At 40.2% G+C, this 22198-nt stretch overlaps 1 protein-coding gene across 1 annotated transcript in view; it reads right to left on the bottom strand.

Annotated features, from left to right (window-relative positions):
- Nucleotides 1-13243: 13243 nt before the first annotated feature.
- Nucleotides 13244-22198, bottom strand: part of FMN2 (formin 2) — a 380362-nt gene continuing 371407 nt past the window's right edge. Inside the window, 2 exon segments of the mRNA XM_021666911.2 lie at nt 13244-14623; nt 15999-16080. Of these exon segments, the coding sequence (XP_021522586.2) occupies nt 14597-14623; nt 15999-16080 (109 nt within the window). The 3' untranslated portion in view covers nt 13244-14596.

Below are 22198 nucleotides of genomic sequence, written 5' to 3'. Positions count from 1 at the left end.
GGAAATATCGCCAGGGCTACTATAGTATTGGAATCTTTGATGGGTTCATTAATTTCCCCGATTCCTTCTGGAATTCAGCAGCATTTTTGATGTACTCTTTTTTCTAGGGTGGGAGCAGCTTCAGGGGCTTCCATTTGTCATTTCCTCCTACAATAGCTCTTAACTAAGAACTCAAGGATCAATGTGAAGTTTCTTCAAACTACCAAGAGTGTCTCTTCTAATTATGTATTTGGAAATGAGGGAGAGGAGCATCAGGTTAGTCTGTGGCCCACTGGGCCCACTGAGAGCCAGACCTCAGAGGCTCTAGTAGACCCTATATGAGCCCACATTAGTAGGGAGCCACGGTGGTTCAATGGGTCTCCAGGTATTGGTGTCAGTTCAGACCCAGTGTTCAATAATTCTCAAAAATGGAGTATTATTCTCTCTCAAACCACATTTACCTGAATAAAGTGGTCCTGAGCTCCTTGGTTAAGAAGTAGGGAAATAACAAGTGAAAAGATTTGCCCTGGTATTGCCGGCTCATAGGGATCAGCCACTGCTTCAGCCAGTGGGTCTGATCTAGAATGGGTCTGACCTGGAAACTGAACAAGGGATTGTGATTTTCATTGAGATGTTGCCCTTTGCCTCTAATTTTCCTTCATTGATTCATTTTGACTGTATAAATTAAGCAATACTCTTGCAGCCCTCCCTCCAGGACCTCCCATCTATCTTGCCTTCAGGAACATCATGTTCTAGTAACCATCTCCAAGTTGGGAGTCCACGGATGCTGCCACAGTCCTACCCCTCTTTGCAATAACCGTGGCCACTTCTGAAAGCTAAGCATTACAACCTGGCCCATATTCTTTTGAGATCTCGCTATTCTCGTGTCCTTCAGGGAACCTAGTTTTACACCAGCATCTCTTCCGACAGTTATCCCTGGCCTACAGATGCCGGCACTACTGAGCACCAGAGTTCCTATGTCTCTCATAAACACAGGCATCAAGCTTTGGTAAGTAGAGACCTTCCTGGGAACACAGAGAGTGGTTTGGTTTTTCTAGCTTTAGCATGCCCACTTCTCTGAGCCTTAGGATGCTTTTATCCATCATGCACCATGGAAGTTTCTACATTTCTATTTAATGGAGTGTGAATCCAAGTGTTTGAGACGCTTCAAGAATCATCCTAGTAGTTTATTATCTTCATCCCTGGGGGATTTTCCATAGGCTCAAATCCCAAATCACGGGAGGCTGCTCCCGTGGTGATAGGCATTATCCAACTTAATGTCCATTAATGTCCATTATCCAACTCAGTGTCCCTTGTTCAGTTTCTAATGTCCTTGATACAGCAGGCTTGGGACACATCCCCATGCTGCTTCTCCTGGATCCTGCTGTGACTTCACGGTATACTCCGTTTCCTCCCTTAGCCAACCCAGCAGATCCCCAGCAGAGATGAGTTTGGACCAGATGGGCCAGCTCAACAACAGGCCTAGCAGGTTCAGGGGAGTTTGAGAGTCCCAATTGCATCTACCCAAGCACTCCTCTCCCAGTTTTAGGGATTCTATTTCCCTATTAGAGTTCTAATCTTGGGACAGGAGACTTGCTGAATCTGAGAATCCAAAATTCTCTGAAAGAGAGCTCCTTTTTACAACTGAGTTTTCTTCTGACTGCAGAAGACTAGGGCTTAATTGAATGCAGCCTAGAAGACCCCATCTGTGGCTTTCACATTCTGAGTGAATTAGCGATTAATTACTCTGAGTCTTTTTTTAGCTCTTCAACAAATCAATGCCACTTGTAAGTAGGTATCCAATCCCAAAGTCGTTATGATCTCTCTGCCCATCACAACTTTTAAGCACCGAAGATATCAAAGCGGCATCGTTCGTCTGGGATCATACCTGAGGTTTGTTGACTCATGCCAAGGTAATCAAGGGTGTGGACGCACAAAGAGTGAGTTTTAAGAGTGGTACTTTAGTAGGCAAAAGAGAAAAGCTCCCTCGTGCAGAGGGAGGAGGTTCTGAGCGGATCTCCCCATTCGCAGAGAGATGCAGTTGGTTTTATAGATGAGTTCGAGGAGGCAGTGTCTGATTTACATAGGGTGCAAAGCATTGGTTGGACTAGGTGTGCCATTTACAGAGCATGCGAAAAAGCTAGCACCCCATCCTAATTTTTTATTATGCAAACGGATTATCTACCTGACTGTCACCACGTTGCCTGTTTCCTGACTGCACACAGGTGACAAAGAAAAGGGAAGATGGAGCCTCCACGTGGAGCATGCTTGGCCACCAGGTGCCTTTTCCTATTGGCACAGCTGCTGGCATTCACCTATGCAAGCTTCTGGCTTGCTTTTCTACATCTACAGCTTGATTTTTCAGGCTGCTGTTTGTTAGGAAAAAAAAAATGATTTGGGGGCTGCTTTTTATTAAAAGGGAAACTTATTAAGGACTCTCTTACCCTCACTATCTGTCTAAATAATTTTATTTTAGTTCCTGTATCAATATTGCACCAGCCAATGAGTCCCCCCACCAGCATCCCATCCTAATTTACATCTGGGAAGAGTTTTAACGACGCACTGCTACAGCATGCTGGGACCTATACTCAGCAGTTGGCCAATGACTGAGCTTTCTCCAAATCCCGTGTTAGAGTATCCTTCTCTAGGAACTGGAACTGTTTACCTTAGATTGGTTTTCCAAACTCTGAGACAGAGTTCGGAGCAGGAGGTTTATTGGGGAATGCTTGCAGAACAGAGACCCTTAAGCACATGAGGACTGTGCAGCGGGGAAAGCCATCAGGTCACAATTGAGGACTTGTCTGGTTTGGGAGGCGGCATTTTAGAGTTGTGCCAAATTGAAGAAAGAGAGACAGGCTTTTGCAGCCCACATCCCTCAGTCACTGCAAACAAGCCACTAAGGGCAATCTCAGTGAGGATCTATAGCTGTTGGTTTCAGTGAGGGTCAGCAGCCAGGTGACATAGGATGGGTGCATCAGCCCTGAAGAGGATATCTGGGCAGAACACCATAATAGTCATCCTTCCCTGTGGGTTAGGGGTAGGCTTGGGAGCTGGAGCATAGGGGGAAGGAGGAGACAGAGAAGAAAGAACATGGAGGCCTTGAAAGAGGCAGAGTAAGTTCCGCCTGACATCAAAGGAAATAGAAAATTGGTGACAGATTTGATCAAGTCACTACATGCAAGGTGATTGGAGGTAACAGAATCTGGTCCGGATGGGCCAGCTCAGGGCTCTTGCAACAACATAAACTGAAGGTTAGGGCCAGACCAGGGAATAGAATTGGATCTCAAAGAAGAGACAAGTATGTGAAGTAGTCGCAGAATGTGGTGACGAAAGAGAAGGATGTTAGTGCAAGAGATGGGGAGCCCGGTATCAATGAGGATCTGGTGACTGAAGATACTGCAGATATTGGGTCTATGGTGATAGCAGAACATTTGTAAGTGAAACTTTTTCCTTGTTTGGAGAAATAGGACTGAAATTTATGTGAGTAGTTAGATCTGGAGAAACTGATATTGAAGCAAAAAGATTGTAACTAAATCCATGAACATATATGAGACTTTTGTTTTGTTTGTGAGACAGGGTCTCACTCTGTCACCCAGGCTGGAGTGCAGTGGTGGGATCACAGTTCGGGTCCCAACCAGTCAAAACCAGTCAAATCTCCTCCAACTCTCTTTCTCTCTCTCTCTCGACACAGAGTCTCACTCTGTCCTCTATAGTAGTACAATCTCGGCTCACTGCAGCATCAACCTCCTGGACTCAAGTGATTCTCCCACCTTAGCCTCCTGAGTAGGTGGGACCAGAGGTGCATGCCACCATGCCTGGCTAATTTTTCTGTTTTTTGTAGAGATGGGATTTCACTATGTTGCCTAGGCTGGTCTTGAACTCCTGGGCTCAAGTGATTTGCGCATCTCAGCCTCCCAAAATGCTGGGACTACAGGCATGAACCACCACACCCAGCCCATATATGAGACTTCTAATAGGAACAGTGGAGGAACACAGGGCCAAGTAACCTTAGAAAATGCTTCTTTAGAAGAATAGGAAGTTAACAATAATATGTTATATTTATATATGTTTTAAATAGCTACAAGGAGGATATTGAATGCTCCCAACACAAAGAAATAATAAAAATTTGAGATGATAGGTATGCTAATTACCCTGATCCGATCACTATATATTATATAACATATGTTACGTGTTACATCACTATGTGTCCCATACGTATGTACAATTATTTGTCAATTCAAAAAATTTTTAGAGTACAGAGACAAAGAAACATCAGAGAAAATAAGTAACATTCCTCAGACAATGTCTGCCCATTGCCTGATATGAAAGTGGGACCCAAGTGGCCTGTTAGCACAGTAGTTAAAGTATAAGGCCTGCAACTGCAAGGTTGCTGGTTCGAATCCTCAGTGGAGCCAGTCTTAAATTAAAAAAAAAAAAAGAAAGTGGGACCCTTTTGATCTTTTATTTCACTGCCTTCCTCTTGCTGTGCACAGGTTTCTAAACCTCCCCTCCTCCCATGTGTATCTGTTAGCATAGACCGTTCCAGCTCCTCCTCACCTTCCTGGTGGCAGCCCTCCTTGCTCTGCTCTTGGAGCCATGCCACACCTTCCTGAACCCCATCCCCAACTCACATTCCTGAAGGCAAGGAGAGTGTGTTTAATAAACGAGGCACACATGAAACCTTCCAAACCACCACCTTTACCTGTCATATTCTGCTGCCGGGACATTCTTTATCCAGCAAGACCATAGTTAGTTAACACGATGCAAGTGCTAATTTGTGGGAAGGAGATATTGGATACCAAATTATGAATTGGGTGTCTAATCAAGGCTGGAAATTTTAAATTTGATGTTTGAAACGCTAGCAAAAAAGGTTTGAGAGTTATCCAAATATTTACATCTGGAGTTTCTTGCTTTCTGTTTTTCTTTTCACCATGGTATATATATATTTTAATTTTTGTTTTATTTGAGGAGCCAAAGAATATACAATTTGTGTTACCATCGGAACCACACGTCTGGTTTTCCCTGTGCTGGAAGGAACTATGTGGATGGGCTCTATTTCTAGATTTATCCTGAAATTCTGTAAGCTAAATCATCTTTTTATTTTTTTTTTGATATTCACTCTTTGCTTGAAAAATATGAACTCCCTAATTTAAGGGTATGCTGACAAATTACAGACAGCGTTTATAAAGTAAAATACATGGACAGGAAATAAGAAGTATCACAGGGCCCAATTTAGATTAATTGAACTTCATTATCATAGGGCTTGTTGGGACATGTTTAAGCATATTGCCAGTTTTTGATTTCAAAAAACCCGAAGCCAACAGATAATTCTCATTGTTGATTAACATGTAAAGTATAAACTGGTCCTAGGATCCACTGCCTAGATTAGAAAGTGATGTTCATCTCTGGAAAACTTGAGCATGACAGGAGTAGAGCTGTAACTCAGAGACATTTACATAGTCCAGGAGGGCAGCATGAGGCAACTCCAGAATTGAGATGAAAGGGAGTTTCGCATAAGTAGCACCAAAATGGGCCTATTGTGAAATAAAAAGCCCAGCGTTGCTGTAACAATCAGACCACCATAGGAGAAAATGTGGCCAGTGGCCTACAGACGACCCTGACGTTTTTTTCATTCTTGCAACAGAGAACTAGGATTGACTTGCCACCCTTACAAATAGCTCTCTGTAGTGGTCTAGAGTGAGAATTGTTGATCAGTTGCTGATCTTCCTTGGAGAGGACATCTGATAGAGTTGCTATAGTGATGTGGGAACACATAAACCACCCAAAGGGTATTATCTCCTTGATTCAACAGAACTGACCAGCTGAGTGTCATTTGATATTTGAAATGAGATAAATTCCACAAAATTAATTACAAAATATTTCTATATTGACTGATTTTTCATGTTATACAAAATCCAAAAGAATCAAAGGAAATGACAGTTAAAATTCTCTCTCCTCTATTCCAAATTCTACCTGCTTTTCTTCTCCAGAAGCAACTGATAATCAGTTTCTTGTCAATGACTCCAGAGATATTCTACGTAAGTTAATTTCTAGAAATTCAGTAATCATGCTGCCATCATTTTTTCATAAATGAGAATGCACTACAAACACGGTTTCCTGCCTGATTTTTTCCCCCAGTGGCAAAGATACAAACTTTTTATGGATTTTTTCCCCTTAACAAAATGTTGAATATCTACATCAGGACATACAGGGCCTGTTTTTTCTTTTCTTTTCTTTTTTTTTTTTTTTGAGATGGAGTTTCACTCGTCACCCAGGCTGGAGTGCAATGGTGCGATCTCAGCTCACTGCAACCTCTGCCTCCTGGGTTCAAGATATTCTCCAGCCTCAGCTTCCCGAGTAGCTAGGACTACAGGCGCCCACCAACACGCCGGGTTAATTTTTTTTTTTTTTTTTTTTTTTTTTTTAGTAGATACGGGTTTCACCATGTTGGCCAGACTGGTCTTGAACTGCTGACCTCAGGTCATCCACCTACCTCAGCCTCCCAAAGTGCTGGGATTATAGGTGTGAGTAGCCGCACTGGCTGTTTTTTCTCTCTTGAAGCCTAAATATTACTTCATTATTTAGACATTGCCAGTGTTTTGCTATTACAAACACTATTGTCACTTTCTAACATGTGTAAAATGTAGTTAGGCCAGTTTCTCTTTCTGCTAGTCTTTTCTCCCCCAAACCTTGACCATTCTTGTTTATTTTTATGTTCAAACTTTGAAGTAAACTTCTAAAGTGCTCACCCTCCCTCTTCCCCTGACAAAACATTCTCCTGGTATTTTCATTTGGATCACGTTAAATGTATTGGCTTGCACTGAATTGATACTACATTTGTAATTCGTTTAGGGAGTACCGGCATTGTCAGTGCCTTTCTGTTTTTGTGAGTCTCTCAGCTATTTTCATATAGAGCTTACACATTTCTTATTACACTCATTCCATGTTATCTGAAATTTTTGGTTGCTATTTTAAGTGGGGATGTTTCCCAGTTTTGTCTTCAGACTGGGTGTTGTTTGTTTACATGAAGGTTCTCGATGTCTGTATATTAATTTTTAGTCTAGTCAATTATGTCATTCTATTATTATCTCTAATAGTTGTTTGATTATTTTCTGTTTTTTGAGTATAGAATCTAATAAACAGCAAATAAAAATAAACTTTACCTCATCCTTTTCTATTATATACCTTTTCTTTCATTGCCAGAACAGTGATAAATAGGAGGTGAAAGTAGACAACCTGGTCTTGTCCCTAATTTTTTTTTTTTTTTTTTTGAGACAGAGTGTTGCTCTGTTTGCCCAGGCTAGAGTGCAACAGCACAATCTCAGCTCACTGCAAACTCCACCTCCCGGGTTCAAGAAATTCTCCTGCCTCAGCCTCCCAAGTAGCTGGGATTATAGGCATGTGCCACCATGAATTTGTTGTATTTTTAGTAGAAACGGGGTTTTACCATATTGCCCAGCCTGGTCTCGAACTCCTGACCTCGTGATACGCCCGACTCAGCCTCCCAAAGTGCTGGGATTACAGGCATGAGCCACTGTGCCCAGCCTCTTGTCCCTTGATTTTTAATAGAAACAGTTCTAAAGCTTCCCCTGTATGCCCCAGGCTGATTTTACCTTGAGGTATTTGACCATTTAAGGACATATTTATGTTATTCAGAGGTTTTTTTTCAAAAATTACTTAAATAAATTTTTTAGAATTTTGAGGAAATCATACATTTTTTTCTCTATACATGCATATTCTTAAATACACATATGTTATAATATGCAAGGCAATACACATATTTTATTCTAGCCTTCCAGGAATAACCTCCACTCCTCCATGGTCCTTTTTATGTTTGCTAACTCTGTTTAGTATTTTGCTTTGCTATCCCTCACTAAGTTGGCTTATAGTATTCTCACTTGAATAATCTTTGTGGGTTTGGTAGCAGTGTTAATGTTATTTGCCAGCTATTTGCAAATATTGAATAGTTTGTGTTGGGGAGAGAGTAAGGTCGTGTTTCAAGCTAGAAAAATATTTCATTATGGAGTAGGATGGAGAGCATGTCTTGTTCTAGTATTTACTATTCTAATCCGGGGTCTCTTCCTTCGCCTTTGTCTTATTGATAGACATCTTCCTGCAAATACGATTTGTCAGTCTGATTTCTCATGTAGGCATCCTTCCTGCTGTAAAAAATAGTAAGCTACATTCAGGGGAGCGTCTCATACCAATTGGTGTACGAGGTCCATTATTGCAAACACAGGAGATTGAGAAAACACCTCCTAAGGGGATGGTCTCACCTTGGAGAAACAGACTTTGCTTGCTTTTTCTGAGATGTGTCTTCATGGGCATCCTCTCTGCCTTTCCCATACCTACACATTTGGGAGATCTGTATATCTTGTGGCTTGGGTTTTCGATACCTCTACTTTCAATTGAAGATAAATCAAAGATGATGTATTTTTGTTCCTTGTTGCTTTGGAATGATTTTTGAGAGAGAAGGGGGTAAATATCCCCTTTCTCACACCACTTGAAAACATTAACCCCCTTCCTATTGCTTTTGATTCTTTAACTAAGATGTGTTTCATGGGAAACAAATACAACCTCCAAAAGTCTGAGTTCACCGATTAGCTGGGAAGTGGCAATGCTAATGGCAGCCGGTGTCACACGTTCAAGGAATGATGGCACAGGATTTTCAGGGCTTCTAACATTTTTCCCCTCCACTTAACCTTGAGTTCTTTCACCTACCACACACAGTCGCTTCTCTTTTTACCATACTTTTTTTTTTTTTTTTTTTGCTTTGTTTTTTCTTACCTTTCTGGCTTTTAGTTGGATTGGATTGACCTTTGCTTGATAAAGTTTTCTCTTATTTCTTTAATTCTTTTTATTCTTTTAATGAATAGCCCTAAAATTTTAATTTATATTTACTTTCATATTTTTGTAACAAAGTCGAAACATATTCACCATCGCCAACTTCTCCCTGTTTTGTTTTTGGACAAAGTGTCACCCTGTCACCTAGGCTGGAATACAGTGGTATCATCACAGCTCACTGCAGCCTCCACCTCCGGGGCTCAAGGCATCCTCCCACCTCAGCCTCCCGAGTAGCTACGACCACAGGCAAGTCCCACCACACCTGACTATATTATTATTATTATTATTTTGTAGAAATGGGCTTTCCCTAAGCTGTCCAGGCTTGTCTCCTGGGTTTAAGGGATCCTCTTGCCTTGGCCTCCCAAAGGGCTAGGATTACAGCTGTAAGCCACCGCACTTGGCCTTTGTTTGTGTTTTTAAAGAGATAGGGTCTTTCTATGTCTCTTCATAACACTTAAAGCTCACATGTGCTTATACGTAGGGTGACGAGAGTTTGACTAGGTGTGGTATCAATTTATGGAGATTTTCTGCGCATAATAGGCTCACTTTTACTCTCAATGGTGTTCTGGTTTGAAGAATAAGTTATTTGTCACCCTACTTAAATATTATATTGCCTGACAGTATTTTACATCATTGCTTGTCTCCCTCATTAGAACTAAGTTCCATGAGGATAAGACATTTTCTATTCGTCCATGACTCCCAAAGCCTACACCAGTTACTGGCACACATTTTCCACTCTAGAAATACTTGCTGAATGGAATGAATGAAGAGAATAACACATGCCCCTTAGCAATTTTGAATTATTCCCTGAATTTCTCGCACCCGTGTTATTATCTAAAATTTTAGTGCCCTTTGTAAACATGAAAAATGAGTTGTAGTTGTTATTGTTTACATTCTAGGGTTGATTTTATTTAACCAGTTTCTATGGTTTCTGTGATTTCTTAAATCCAGGCGCTCACTCTGATTGCACTTTTCCTTGCTGAAATGTGCCCCATAGCAGATGCTTCAGTGACGCTTTGGGGTAGTAACCTCTGGTACTTTTCATGTGTCTGAAAATCTCTCTCTCCCCTTCCATGTGAATGATATTTCAAGTGGGTATAATGGTCTCAATTCACTGCTTTCCTTCCACAATTTAAAGACGTTACTATTTTCTAACATACATTGTTGCTAAAGACAAATCTGCTTTCTGGATAACTGTCTGTCATTCCATTGTAAGTGATGCGTCCCTCCCTCCCTCCCTCCCTCCCTCCCTTCTTTTTCTTTCTTTCTTACTTTCTTTTTCTTTTTGAGACGGAATCTTGCTCAGTCACCCAGGCTGGACTGCGGTGGCATGATCTCAGCTCACTGCAACCTCCGCCTCCAAAGTTCAAGAGATTCTCCCGTTGTCAGCCTCCCGGGTAGCTGGGTTTACAGGTGCCCACTACCACGTCCGGCTAACTTTTGTGTTTTAAGTAGAGACAGGGTTTCACCATGTTGGCCAGGCTGGTTTTGAACTCCTGACCTCAGGTGATCTGCCTACCTGCACCTCTCAAAGTGCTGGGATTATAGGTGTGAGCTACTGTACCCAGCCAAAGTGAACTTTTGAGAGGTTTTCAAATTTTCTCTTTACATAGCTGGAGATTCACTTTGACCTTTCTTGGTGCAAATGTATTGCTATTTATCTGCCTGGCACTTGGTAGGTGTTAAACAGAGGATATGTCTTTCTTTAACTCTAGAAAATTCTCAGCTATTTTTTCTCTTCAAGACATTATTTGGCTTTTCTACTATTTTCTTTAGTTTTTCCATATGGAATACCTCTTTGACTGGAGTCTCTCAGTTTATCCTGTATCTCTTTTAACTTCTCTTACAAATTTACAATTATTTTCTCTCTCTGCTGCAAGATCTCACTAAATTGCTTGGCGCTACCTTCCAAATCACTTGTTGCTGAATTTGTGCCCATCTAGAATTCATTTAGCTTATAATAGTTTTCTGTCTCAATGATTATATATTTTAAGTTCCTTTGCAGATTCTAAATATAGTTATTATTTAAGGTTTGCCCTGTAATTTACACTTTTAAAATTTTTATTTATTTTTTTCGAGGCAGAGTCTTGCTCTGTTGCCAGGCTGGAGTGCAGTGGCATGATCTTGGCTCACTGCAACCTCCGCCTCCTGGGTTCAAGTGATTCTCCTGCCTCAGCCTCCCGAGTAGCTGGGACTACAGGCTTATGTCCCCATGCCCAGCTAATGTTTGTATTTTTAGTAGAGATAGGGTTTCACCATGTTAGCCAGGATGGTCTCTATCTCTTGACCTCGTGATCCGCCCGGCTCGGCCTCCCAAAGTGCTCAGATTACAGGCGTGAGCCACCATGCCTGGCCTGTTATTTAAAGGTGAATTCATTTTGCTGTTTATTGAGTTGCTTTATTCCTTCTCCTGGATACTTTTCCTCCCATGCTTTGGATGTGTGTTTTGCAGAGGTGTCTTGAGAGGGTGCTTACGTTCTTTTTCTTCTCCTCTCTCTGTATCTGGTCATTTTCCATCGTGTCCACCCATTCCAAGTCCAGAACCTGGCTCTCTTGGTGGCACTGGGTTCCTGCACGTCAGTGACATTGGAGACACTGCAGGTACAGACATGGCCCAGAAGGCAGCTGGCCCAGCGTGGTTTGCTCTCTCCTGCTGCCATGTGTGAGGCAGGCTAACGTTTGCCACATCCTGTGGCATCCTCTACAGCTGTTCCCGTGGATCCTCACAGGTGGGAGCCTGGGTTGGCTGCCCTCTACACATGGGGCATGATCTGTATTTCTGTACTCCATAGAGATTCCTCTTGTTCATGCACTCTCTTGCACCTCCTACCTCCCACCCTGCATCTGTACTTTTGAAAATATATTGTTTTATTTTTCTACTTGGAAACAAAGGAAAAAACCCAAATTCTTAACTCACAGCACAATGTTTCTTGAATGACAGAAAAGTCTTCCAAGTATGGAGCTACTGAAATGTCTTAATTATAATTCATCTATACTGAACCTCCCTTTTCTACTTCCTTCCTTAACACTGCTCTTAAGTTTTTACCACTACCCTTTTTCAGCAAACAAGGGACTTCATTCCATTTTCAACCTGCTTGTATCCTGAAGCATCTGGCGTAAACGCTCCTCACTTGCCTTAATCAGTAAATATGTAGTGAGTCTCTGTTGCGTGCTAGCAGCCAGGGAGACCCGTGTCAAGAGATGTCCTGGAACAAATGCCTTCTAAACTCAGATGCAATTATTAGTAAATCAGTCAAATGTTGAGAATGTTTCAAGCTGAGGGAAACGTGGAAAGACATATAGTTGAGAGAAAATTAGCCTAGAGGTATTTTAGTTTGGCTGGAGGCTGGAATTCGAGAAAGGTTAAGTCAAGAGACTATACTCAAAAGCTAAGCAGGCACCACTCAGGACTCCGTCGGCCACATGAAAGTTTTAGGTAATACCTTGAGGCCACATATCTTAGTCTATGTGGCTGCTAAAATGCTCTAAATAGGAAATTCAGATGAGCAGATTTGTATTTCAGAAAAAGTTGGATTCAAATTTTAAAAATACGTTGCAGAGCAAATCTTGGAAGATAACAATGAGTAGGTTAATAAAGGAATTAATGAGCGTTCCGAACTAGGACTTTAATAGAAAAGGCAGACAAATGTATGCATTTGTGATAAGTAACATGTCAAAAGATGAACTTGGGTTTCTGAATGAGTAGTGGCTTGGTTCACTGAGATAGATAACACACGAGGATGAGCAGGTATGGAGGGAAGAGATGACAAGCTGAGTTTGAATTTACACATGATGAATCTTAAGGCATGGTGAGGCATCCAACTGAAAATGACCAGAAGGTCTTTGAGAGCTCAGGAAAGACAGCCTAGTTCAAGATATAACTATTTTATCAGGATTTCTTACTTAGGTATCATTGATGGGTTTTAAGTTCGTCTGTGTCTGTGTGTGTGTGTGTGTGTGTGTGTGTGTGTGTGAGACGGAGTCTCGCTCTGTGGCCCAGGCTGGAGTGCAGTGGTGTGATCTCGGCTCACTGCAACCTCTGCCTCCTGGGTTCAAGCGATTCTCCTGCCTCAGCCTCCCTCCTGAGTAGCTGGGACCACAGGCACACGCCACCATGCCCAGCTAAGTTTTGTATTTTTAGCAGAGACGGGATTTCACCATGTTGGCCAGGCTGGTCTTGAACTCCTGACTTTGTGATCCACGTGCCTGGCCTCCCAAAGTGCTAGGATTATAGGCATGAGCCACAACATCTGGTTGGCTTTAATTTCTTAAGTCCCTGAAACTGTATGCACATTTGTGTGTGTGTGTGCAGGTCAATATGCAGAGTGCCTAACTTATTTTCCCTCCCTTCCTTATGCCCCACCCCATGTTAAATATGACAACTGTATTTTGCAAGTATCTTTATGCCATATGCACAAAAAGGATACACATTCTTTTATTATTCATTTTATTTTCATATAAATTAACATCCTAGAAAAATTGAAATAGAAACACTAAATACAGTATTGCACATAGCGATCTTTGTTAAATGCCCTATTATTTCATTGGAGAATGGTAATATACACACTGGAAGGACTGAAGGGCACAGGAATACTACAAAACAATGGGAAAAAAACCACGACTGTTTCTTTGCACTTAAACTACAAACTAAAAAGTAAGAGTCCATACTTTACATAAATACAAACAGTTATGATTTAGAACATTGTTTTTCTTAAGTTGCTTTCCATAATTGGTTTGCAAGAGCAATAAATTCTCCCCTTTATCCACAACTATAACTTGCAACAAAGATTATTAAAAGTAATTAAAAAAAACTCCAGCTCTCGTGTTAGACAAAACCATCACAATGCATTAGGAGCTGACTTACTCAGGCATGTTTACTCAGCAGGTTCTGGGCAGATGCCAATCCCTCCAAAAATTTTATTTCATTTTTGGCTGATAGTCACGTTTGGCAATTTTATAAGCATCATTTATTTCAATTCCTTCAAAATATTGAGTGATTTTTCTTTTTTGGTGAAGTGTCATGAAAAAGTTATAGAGAGGCACATTTTTAGTTTAACTTACCTCTGCTGCAGACTAGCTTTCCAAAGGATCCCAAAGGACCTATCCTGATAAAGCCCTCTATAAATTTAAAACTGATTTTTGCCAACATTAAATCATTTACAGGAAAGAGTTGCTATATCTTTTCTAAATTTATTATATGACTTGAGTAAAAAAATGACAATCTTCTTTCACAAATACATAGTTATGGAGAGCAACCCAAGAATTGGGAAAGCACTGATTATAAATGGTAAATTTTAAAATAGAAAATTTATAGGTAGACATGAAACTGATACAAACAATTCACTAGAAATAACATTTTCACCCATTTGTCTAAATGCTGTGATGTGGAGGACTGGTTGTCAGTAGAAAGGAAAGTGTTTTTGCTGTGACAAGGAATACTCTCACAACAGTGGATTTCAGTTAATGTTTAGCATGTTCAGAATTAATGCAGATACTGCCTCTTATACATGCTGTTTTGGTCTATCCGTATAATACCAGAAACTTTTACAAAAAGAAAAGGTGTCAAACTCTCCACTGGTCTAGTACTTTTGCATTTTTATATGAATATACAATAAAACTCAACAATTAGTGAACTGTCTAGAAAAGGAAAAGATTATGCAAGAGGCCAAGAAGAAAAATGATCGGAATGACAGTAGACTCCTTCCCACCCTCAGGTCAGCTGAGTTTTGTGAAAGTCGTTGCAATGATTCATTTTCATTCTGCTTTTCATTGTTCAAGTTTTCATGCTTATCTTTGCTTTCTGAAAACAAACACACCAGATAAAAGTTATAGTTAGAAAGAACTTTTAAAAATGGGAGGAGTTTAGAGGAGCCTAAGAAAGACCTTTTCATTTGGATCAAATTTTGTGGGACAAGGTTAAAGGTCTATCAATCCATAAAGGAAAAAAATATAAGTGGGATCTGTGTTATCTTTGAGCACTTTTATTAAGACAAATTGCCACATACTTTTAAGAAAAAAAAAGTTTTAAAAATTTAACTTCTAACCAATCTGAAAGAGTGTCAACTCACCATTCTCATCCTCAATCCTACAGGCAAATACATAAATATGAAAACTGAAGTGGCTGTTTCATTTCATGATACATGTACTCTAATCATCTTCTGTACTTATAAAACCATGACTGAGGTTAACTAATAAGTAATTGTTCCTCCGCATTCAATACAGTGATAGGATTGAATAATCACACAGAAGCAGAAACTAAGCTGAACTATCATGTAGGAGTTGTCATTAGATAAGACCATTTTGATACAGAGAAACTGAAGGGAACATTGCTTCTAAATGAAGATGTAATTCCTAACTTTAAAAAAATAGGGATATTTAATCATATCCCAATTTGGGTTATTTTAATGTCTTTTCCATTTAGACCACATTAGACTAATTTACTTTAGAATGGTCCTATCTTATGGCCAAACTCAACTTTTCATTTAAAACAGCACCATTTACTTACACTGTGGTACCAAGTGATGGTTCCTCAAAACAGTCAACAAAACATCCTCAGTATCACAAGAAAAAGCCTTGTCATTTTAACCAAGCCCTGCCCTCCCAGGGTGGACAAGCTGGCATTTTGTTTTAAAGTGGGGAGTGGGCAAGCAGGAAACTTAGAGGAGCTTGTTAAACTCAGTCTCTGGACTGACCGCTGTCCAGCAGCCAACGCTGCTGAGCCATCTGTGAATATAAACCAGGTCTGAGCACCCTGGGCAAAGCGTCACACTGCTGTTGGCATTTCCCACCAAGCTGCAGATCCCAGTGGAGCTAATCCAATTATAAAGATCACTCTCAGCTCAAATACAGCCTGTTTGTGATCCGTGTGTAACAAAGAAAGTGAAAGATGGTCTTCCCACCCTGCCCCTGTCAACATGCACATATCCACATAAATTCATACCCTCAGTACATTTATCTTAATTCTTATGTTTTGAATAATGAATATCAAGGCTCTTTTCATTTTCTGGGCCTGATTAAAGGCATAAGAAAAAGGAGATTCTTGAATTCAGAAGCTCCTTATTTATCAAAAATTTTGAAAAATAATTAAAATATTATGAGTTTGTATACATTATGAAAATAGGATTTAAAAGCCAAAGAAAATCACAAGATAAAAATCAGTAAAGTGAAATACTTACAATTCCAGAGTCATGTCTTGGTTTTATTTTATAAAGTGATTTTCCCTTCTTCTGCCTACACACCTCTTCAGCTTCTTTCACTCTGATGGGGAGAAGACACATATATTTAAACAAAACCTGCTTAGATCACCTCATTCTACCTTATAGTAAGTGAGCAGATCTCAACTCAATAAAGATTTGAATGGCTGCAGAAAATAAGACAATACACAGAAGAATGTTATCTGACATGTGAATTGAAAGTCTAAACTGTTACAGCTACAGAGGCTAATTTATCTGCGAGTTCCTAACTTGGAATCATAGTACGATAGAATGGAGTAATATCAAACACATAAGAGTTTCTATGCAGAGTGTGCATGCATTTCATTTTATATAAAAGGAATCTTATATACAAGTAAATAATGAAATACCCCCATTGTCAACTGAAAGGATGAGATTGATTCTATTACATAAATAGGATTGACACCATCACATAAGTCAGAGGCATCGGAATAATTAAAGAGTAAGACAGCCAGGTGCGGTGGCTCATGCTGTAATCCCAGCACTTTGGGACACCAAGGTGGGTGGATTACTTGAGCCCTGGAATTCGAGACCAGCATGGGTAACCGAGTGAGACTCTGTCTCCACAAAAAATACAACAAATTAGCCGGGCATGGTGGTACATGCCTTGCAGTGAGCTGTGATCAGCGCCACTGCACTCTAGCCTGAGCAACAAATGGTGAGACCCTCTCCATACCCACCCCCCACCAAAAGAAAAGGTTCACATAAACAATTACATGCCTACTGAAAATTATTTCAGATCCACTTCCTAAACCACACACACGCATGCATAAAAATCACTTGCAATAAACACTTGAGCAATTTCTAAGATTTGAGCTTCATCTAGCATGGGAACCAATCATTTAATTGTTAACAAAAAAGACTGAGCAGTAACAACATTTTAACATTTCTAGTATTTCTTACTAAGCATACATGACAAAGAAAACAACATTGTACTGACCGGTGATGTAGTTAAAACAAGAGGCTAGTGTGGCCAACATGGTGAAACCTTGTCTCTGCTAAAAATACAAAAACATTAGCTGGGCGTGGTGGCGTGTGCCTGTAATCCCAACCACTTGGGAGGTTGAGGCAGGGGAATTGATTGAACCAGAGAAGTGGAGGTTGCAGTCAGCTGATTGTGACATCATACTCCAGCCAGGGTGACAGAGTGAGACTCCATCTCAAAAAAAAAAAAAACAACGAAGGTGCTATTTGGAGAGAAGTCCTGTATTAAGTTCAGGCTCTGCTATTTGACATTGGAAATGCTCTTGTACCCCTGAACTTCAGTATTCCCTCAAAGAATGAAAGGCTCCATTATATATTAAATTATCATCATTATCACTGCAAAGACTGAGTAAAATGTTATCTAAAAAGTTCTTTATACATTATGAAAGGCTACAACAATTTATTGTCTTAATTAAACAAATAGTAACGAATCTGTAAACTGGTATTTTTTTAAATAAAACGGGGAGCAATGACAACAAGAATAATCTATCAGGTAAATTTATTTTTATTACTGTGGTTTTTCCTTGGGAATTAAAAATGAATTATTTCTGGAGAAACTAAAAAGGCTATGGCTTGATCTTAATAAAATGCATTTCATGTAGACCTTACGGCCTAATTTCCTGAAAGAAGTCAATTATAAATATATTTCTTCATTCCTGCAGCAAAAGACCTAATGACAGAATTCATCTCCTTTACAACTGAATCAATTCCTCTTTTTAAACATGAAACAAACAACTCAGTATTGCAGCTATAAGACTGATGTTATAGTTTATATTAAAGCATGACAAATGAGAGTAATTCTTTTCAGATATAAAATGCCTCCTGGGTTGATATTGTTAGTAATTCCAGAAAACAAGGACAACTTAGAAGATACTTCATTATTTTATTACTTTCACCCAAGCCATAAATTGCCTTTAATCCTTCCTCTAAACATTTGAAGATAAAAACAGTTTCTTTATAACAAACTAAGGATTGCAGCATCCCCATCTTCCTCTGAAACAGCTACCAGTAAATTTAAGTTGAAGTATTTGGATAGGGAATTAAGGAAACTTTTTTTTTCAGCACTTAGCCTAAATCCAGTAGATCTCCTCTTAAATTTACTTGGAGCTTTTTAAAGCATTTTGTGGCTTTCAAATAGAATGTACTTTACAAGTATTTAGATCCTCAAAGCATCTTAATTTTTTCCCAATCCTATTTATTTTGTTCTCAAAACACATTTTTGTAAGGATCACAGGAAGCCAAGTCTAATACAAACATCTTTAATTTTACACAGAAGCATCCAGTCATTCCTCATGGCAGAGACCACAAAAACAGGGGAGAATGTGCATTAGAGGCCTCACGAGATCTTTCAGCTCGTCCATTCATTAAATGAGCAAATAAATGACAATGTTGTATTAAGAGCAACCACCTAGGTTCGTAGAAGGTACAACTGTGTCCCAGAGGAGGATCCTGGGTGGGTGGGTAGGCAAGGGTTACGGAGATCTTTCTGGAGCAAGCTGACTGCCAAGTCTTGTTTAACAGACACATCCATATATATATACACATACATACATACACACACACACACAAACACACACACACACACCCCCTATGTAAATATATATATATATATCTATATATATATATTTTTTTTAATTAAACTTTAAGTTCTGGGGTATATGTACAGAACGTGCAGGTCTGTTACATAGGTATACATGTGCCATGGTGGCTTGCTGCATCCATCACCCCGTCATCTACATTAAGTACTTCTCCTAATGCTAACCCTCCCCTAGCCCCCTACCTCCTGACAGGCCCAGTGTGTGATGTTCCCCTCCTTGTGTCCATGTGTTCTCATTGTTCAACACCCACTTATGAGTGAGAACACGCGGTGTTTGGTTTTCTGTTATTGTGTTAGTTTGCTGAGAATGATGGTTTCCAGCTTCGTCCATGTCCTTGCAAAGGATATGAACTCATCTCTTTTTATGGCTGCATAGCATTCCATGGTGTATATGTGCCACGTTTTCTTTGTCCAGTCTATCGTTGATGGGCATCTGGGTTGGTGCCAAGTCTTTGCTATTGTAAACAGTGCCACCATAACATACGTATGCACGTGTCTTTATAATAGAATGATTTATAATCCTTTGGGTTATATAATCCAATACCCAGTAATGGGATTGCTGGATCAAGTGGTATTTCTTGTTCTGGATCCTTGAAGGATCGCCACACTGTCTTTCACAATGGTTGAACTAACTTACACTCCCATCAACAGTGTAAAAGTGTTCCTATTTCTCCACATCCTCTCCAGCATCTGTTGTTTCCTGACTTTTTAATGATCGCCATTGTAACTGGTGTGAGATGGTATCTAATTGTGGTTTTGATTTGCATTTCTCTAATGACAAGTAATGAGCTTTTTAAAATGTTTGTTGGCTGCATAGTTGTCTTGTTTTGAGAAATGTAACAGACAAATCTTAATCGTTTATACCTCTCTTGGAAAAGGAAAATGGATTGAACATGAAAGGATAACATACAAAGATTGAGCAAGAGTCACGGAACACCGTACTGAGCTTCGAGAACTAGGAAGTTCTCCCCTCTGCTGCCGTAGGATTCCTGTTACGGAGGGCAAAGTTCCAACTGGCTTCCAGGTTTACGCCTCGGTTTCTCACGTGTCTGATTAGGATGAGTCAGTCACCTCACCCTAAGCGCCTCTGGTTATGCACACACATAAATGACCTGGGCAGTTGGAAACTGAGCCCCAGAACCTTGAACATTGTTCCTCTTCTCATTTCAAAGCAGGAGATTCATAGAGAATTTGTTAAAACGCAGCTCTCTAGTCTAATTCCGAGGCATTCTGATTTAGTCACTCTGGGATGCTTTCAGAAGCACGCTCGGCAGAATCTGGTGTAAGTGGCCTGTGAGGACCACTCTGAGAAACGGTACCCTGAATCTGAGGCATTAACATTCCCTGAAGCCTCAGCGGTGCTGCCAAAAGACCCCCAAAATGACAACACTTCCTCAGTCCCCACTATTTTACCAGATCGCAAACCCAAACCACATAAACGCGCTCCCTTTACAAGTCTCAGCCCTCCTAAGCTTCCTAGCAAATGCTCCCGCTTCCAAAAGCCAATTTTATTTCAACAAAACTCAGACAACAAGATACTTTTCCACACTTTAGGCAGGAAAAAAGAATGCATCCCTCGAGGTTGAATGTGTTGCCAGAGTTGGCAGAAAAAAAAATAATGAAGAAGTTGGTACGAAGGCGGCCTGAGCCAGCTGCCAATATTCGCATCTTCCCACTTGGGCTCTGCATTCGGTTTATGGTCGCAGATTTCATCAGCTGCCACTCTGAGTCTGTTGAGTAACTGCTTGTACATGTTCCGTCCTCCTTCTCTCCTGCCTTACGCCTCATTCAATGCTGCCTAACATTTCTAAAGCTAAGTAGAAGAAAGATGTTCATGTCACAACTAGACCACAAAGGCTTTAAGTGAAAAGGCATGGTGGAGATAACATTTCAAACAGTAAATTAAAATGACCAGTGTGTCCTGTTTGGGAAGGAAGAGAAAGTAAAAAGAAGGACAATACCTCATTTATAAAGTGAAAAAGCAAGCACCGTGAAGAGGGAGTGTATACTCAGAGAGGAAACCAGAGCTGGGCTGAAGAAGATGGTCAAAAGGCTTCCAAATTGTGCCTGCACTTGAGTTGAACCTCCATTCATGGTGGGGGTCTATGGATGCTGTCCAGAAACACAGCTTTTGTGCATGATTCATGAAGATATATATATATATTTTTTTTTTTTTTTTTTTCAGTGGATGCATTCACACAAAGGGGGACTGCCAGGGCATTTGTGAATCAAGATTTCACCCTATTAGAGAACTAAAAAGGGAAGTAAAAATTTTAAGATGACATCTGTGATAGGCTCCTTTTAACAGTTGCGACTGCTAATTAGCAATCCAGATAACAGAAGGAAAATATGAGCAAAACCAGACCATATGATAATGAAAAGAAACTTCATTTATCACGTTTAGTGATTTTGGGAAAAAAACAACACAGGAGGCAGAAACTAGAAAACAGGAAACATAGCATTATCTTTTAGATGGAAGAGATGGACGCTAAGTGGCAGATAATGGCTATAAAACTTGATGTTTATTTTCATATTTTACCATATCTTTTATTGGCTATGAAACTTCAGAAACAAAACTATGCTGAAAAAATGTCAGAGGTAAGTCTTTATCCCTTAAATGGAGGGCCAGGAGTAATGAAAGAATATGAGGCATTTCGTATCTCTGAAGGGAGAATTTAACTATAGGAAATAACCAAAGAGCTTATGGAATTGGCCAACAGAGAAGGTGACCAACATGAGTAAAATTAATTTCATCTCGAAGCAAACTTACCTTCCAGCAATGCTCAGAAACAGTGAGCTTAATCAATGAATGTGTAATTCCCAGATCATGGAATGTTGCCCCCTTTACGGACCTATCTTTGCATAATCAATTTTGAATAAAGTCTTTCTTGAAACAAATTAATATTTTCTCCTCCCTAAATAAATGGAACGATTTAAATGTAATTGATGGCCCATGTTCATCATCGGACACAACACTGTTGTAACGTGCTGTAATACAGGGCCACCCCTAAGGACTGAGGCCTCCTAAGACACACAAGGCAGCCTGCCCAGGCCTTGACCCAACACTGTACTTTGCTGGTTTTGTTTGTACTTTTTATGTCTTCTGTTTCTTCTTAGGATGATAGGCTGTGATCACTTCTCGATAGAGCCAGCAGGCCTACCTTAAGCAGAAATTCTATCTCCTTGTCACGGTCTGTCTCCTCTAGAGAAAGACAGATAACTAAGCTAATTTAAATGGTGCCTCAAATTAGAGCAGTAAGACTCCGAGTTTGTTTCTAACAAAACGAACAGAGTTCCTGGGCTTGCAGCAGTCATTTTAGTTGTCGCAGGCTTCTCCCCAGCCCCCAGCTCCCACATACTTCACTGTTCACAGTTGCATCTTAAAGGTTAGGGAAGCCCGGATGACTTGCAGACAGGCAGGGAATCACAGTTCCGCATTTCAGAGAATATGAGATTCTAAGATATTGCATCATCCAACCGGCTTATTCAACAGGTTGTCCATAAAAATAGAGTAATGCTGGAATGAATCTAAAACCTGAAATTCAAGCTTATCAAGGTAAAA

This window comes from Aotus nancymaae, unplaced genomic scaffold (genome assembly GCF_030222135.1).
Source record: "Aotus nancymaae isolate 86718 unplaced genomic scaffold, 86718_ANA_hifiasm-v0.15.2.pri h1tg000032l_0, whole genome shotgun sequence".
NCBI lineage: Eukaryota > Metazoa > Chordata > Mammalia > Primates > Aotidae > Aotus > Aotus nancymaae.
This window is presented reverse-complemented; position numbering and strand designations above follow the sequence as displayed.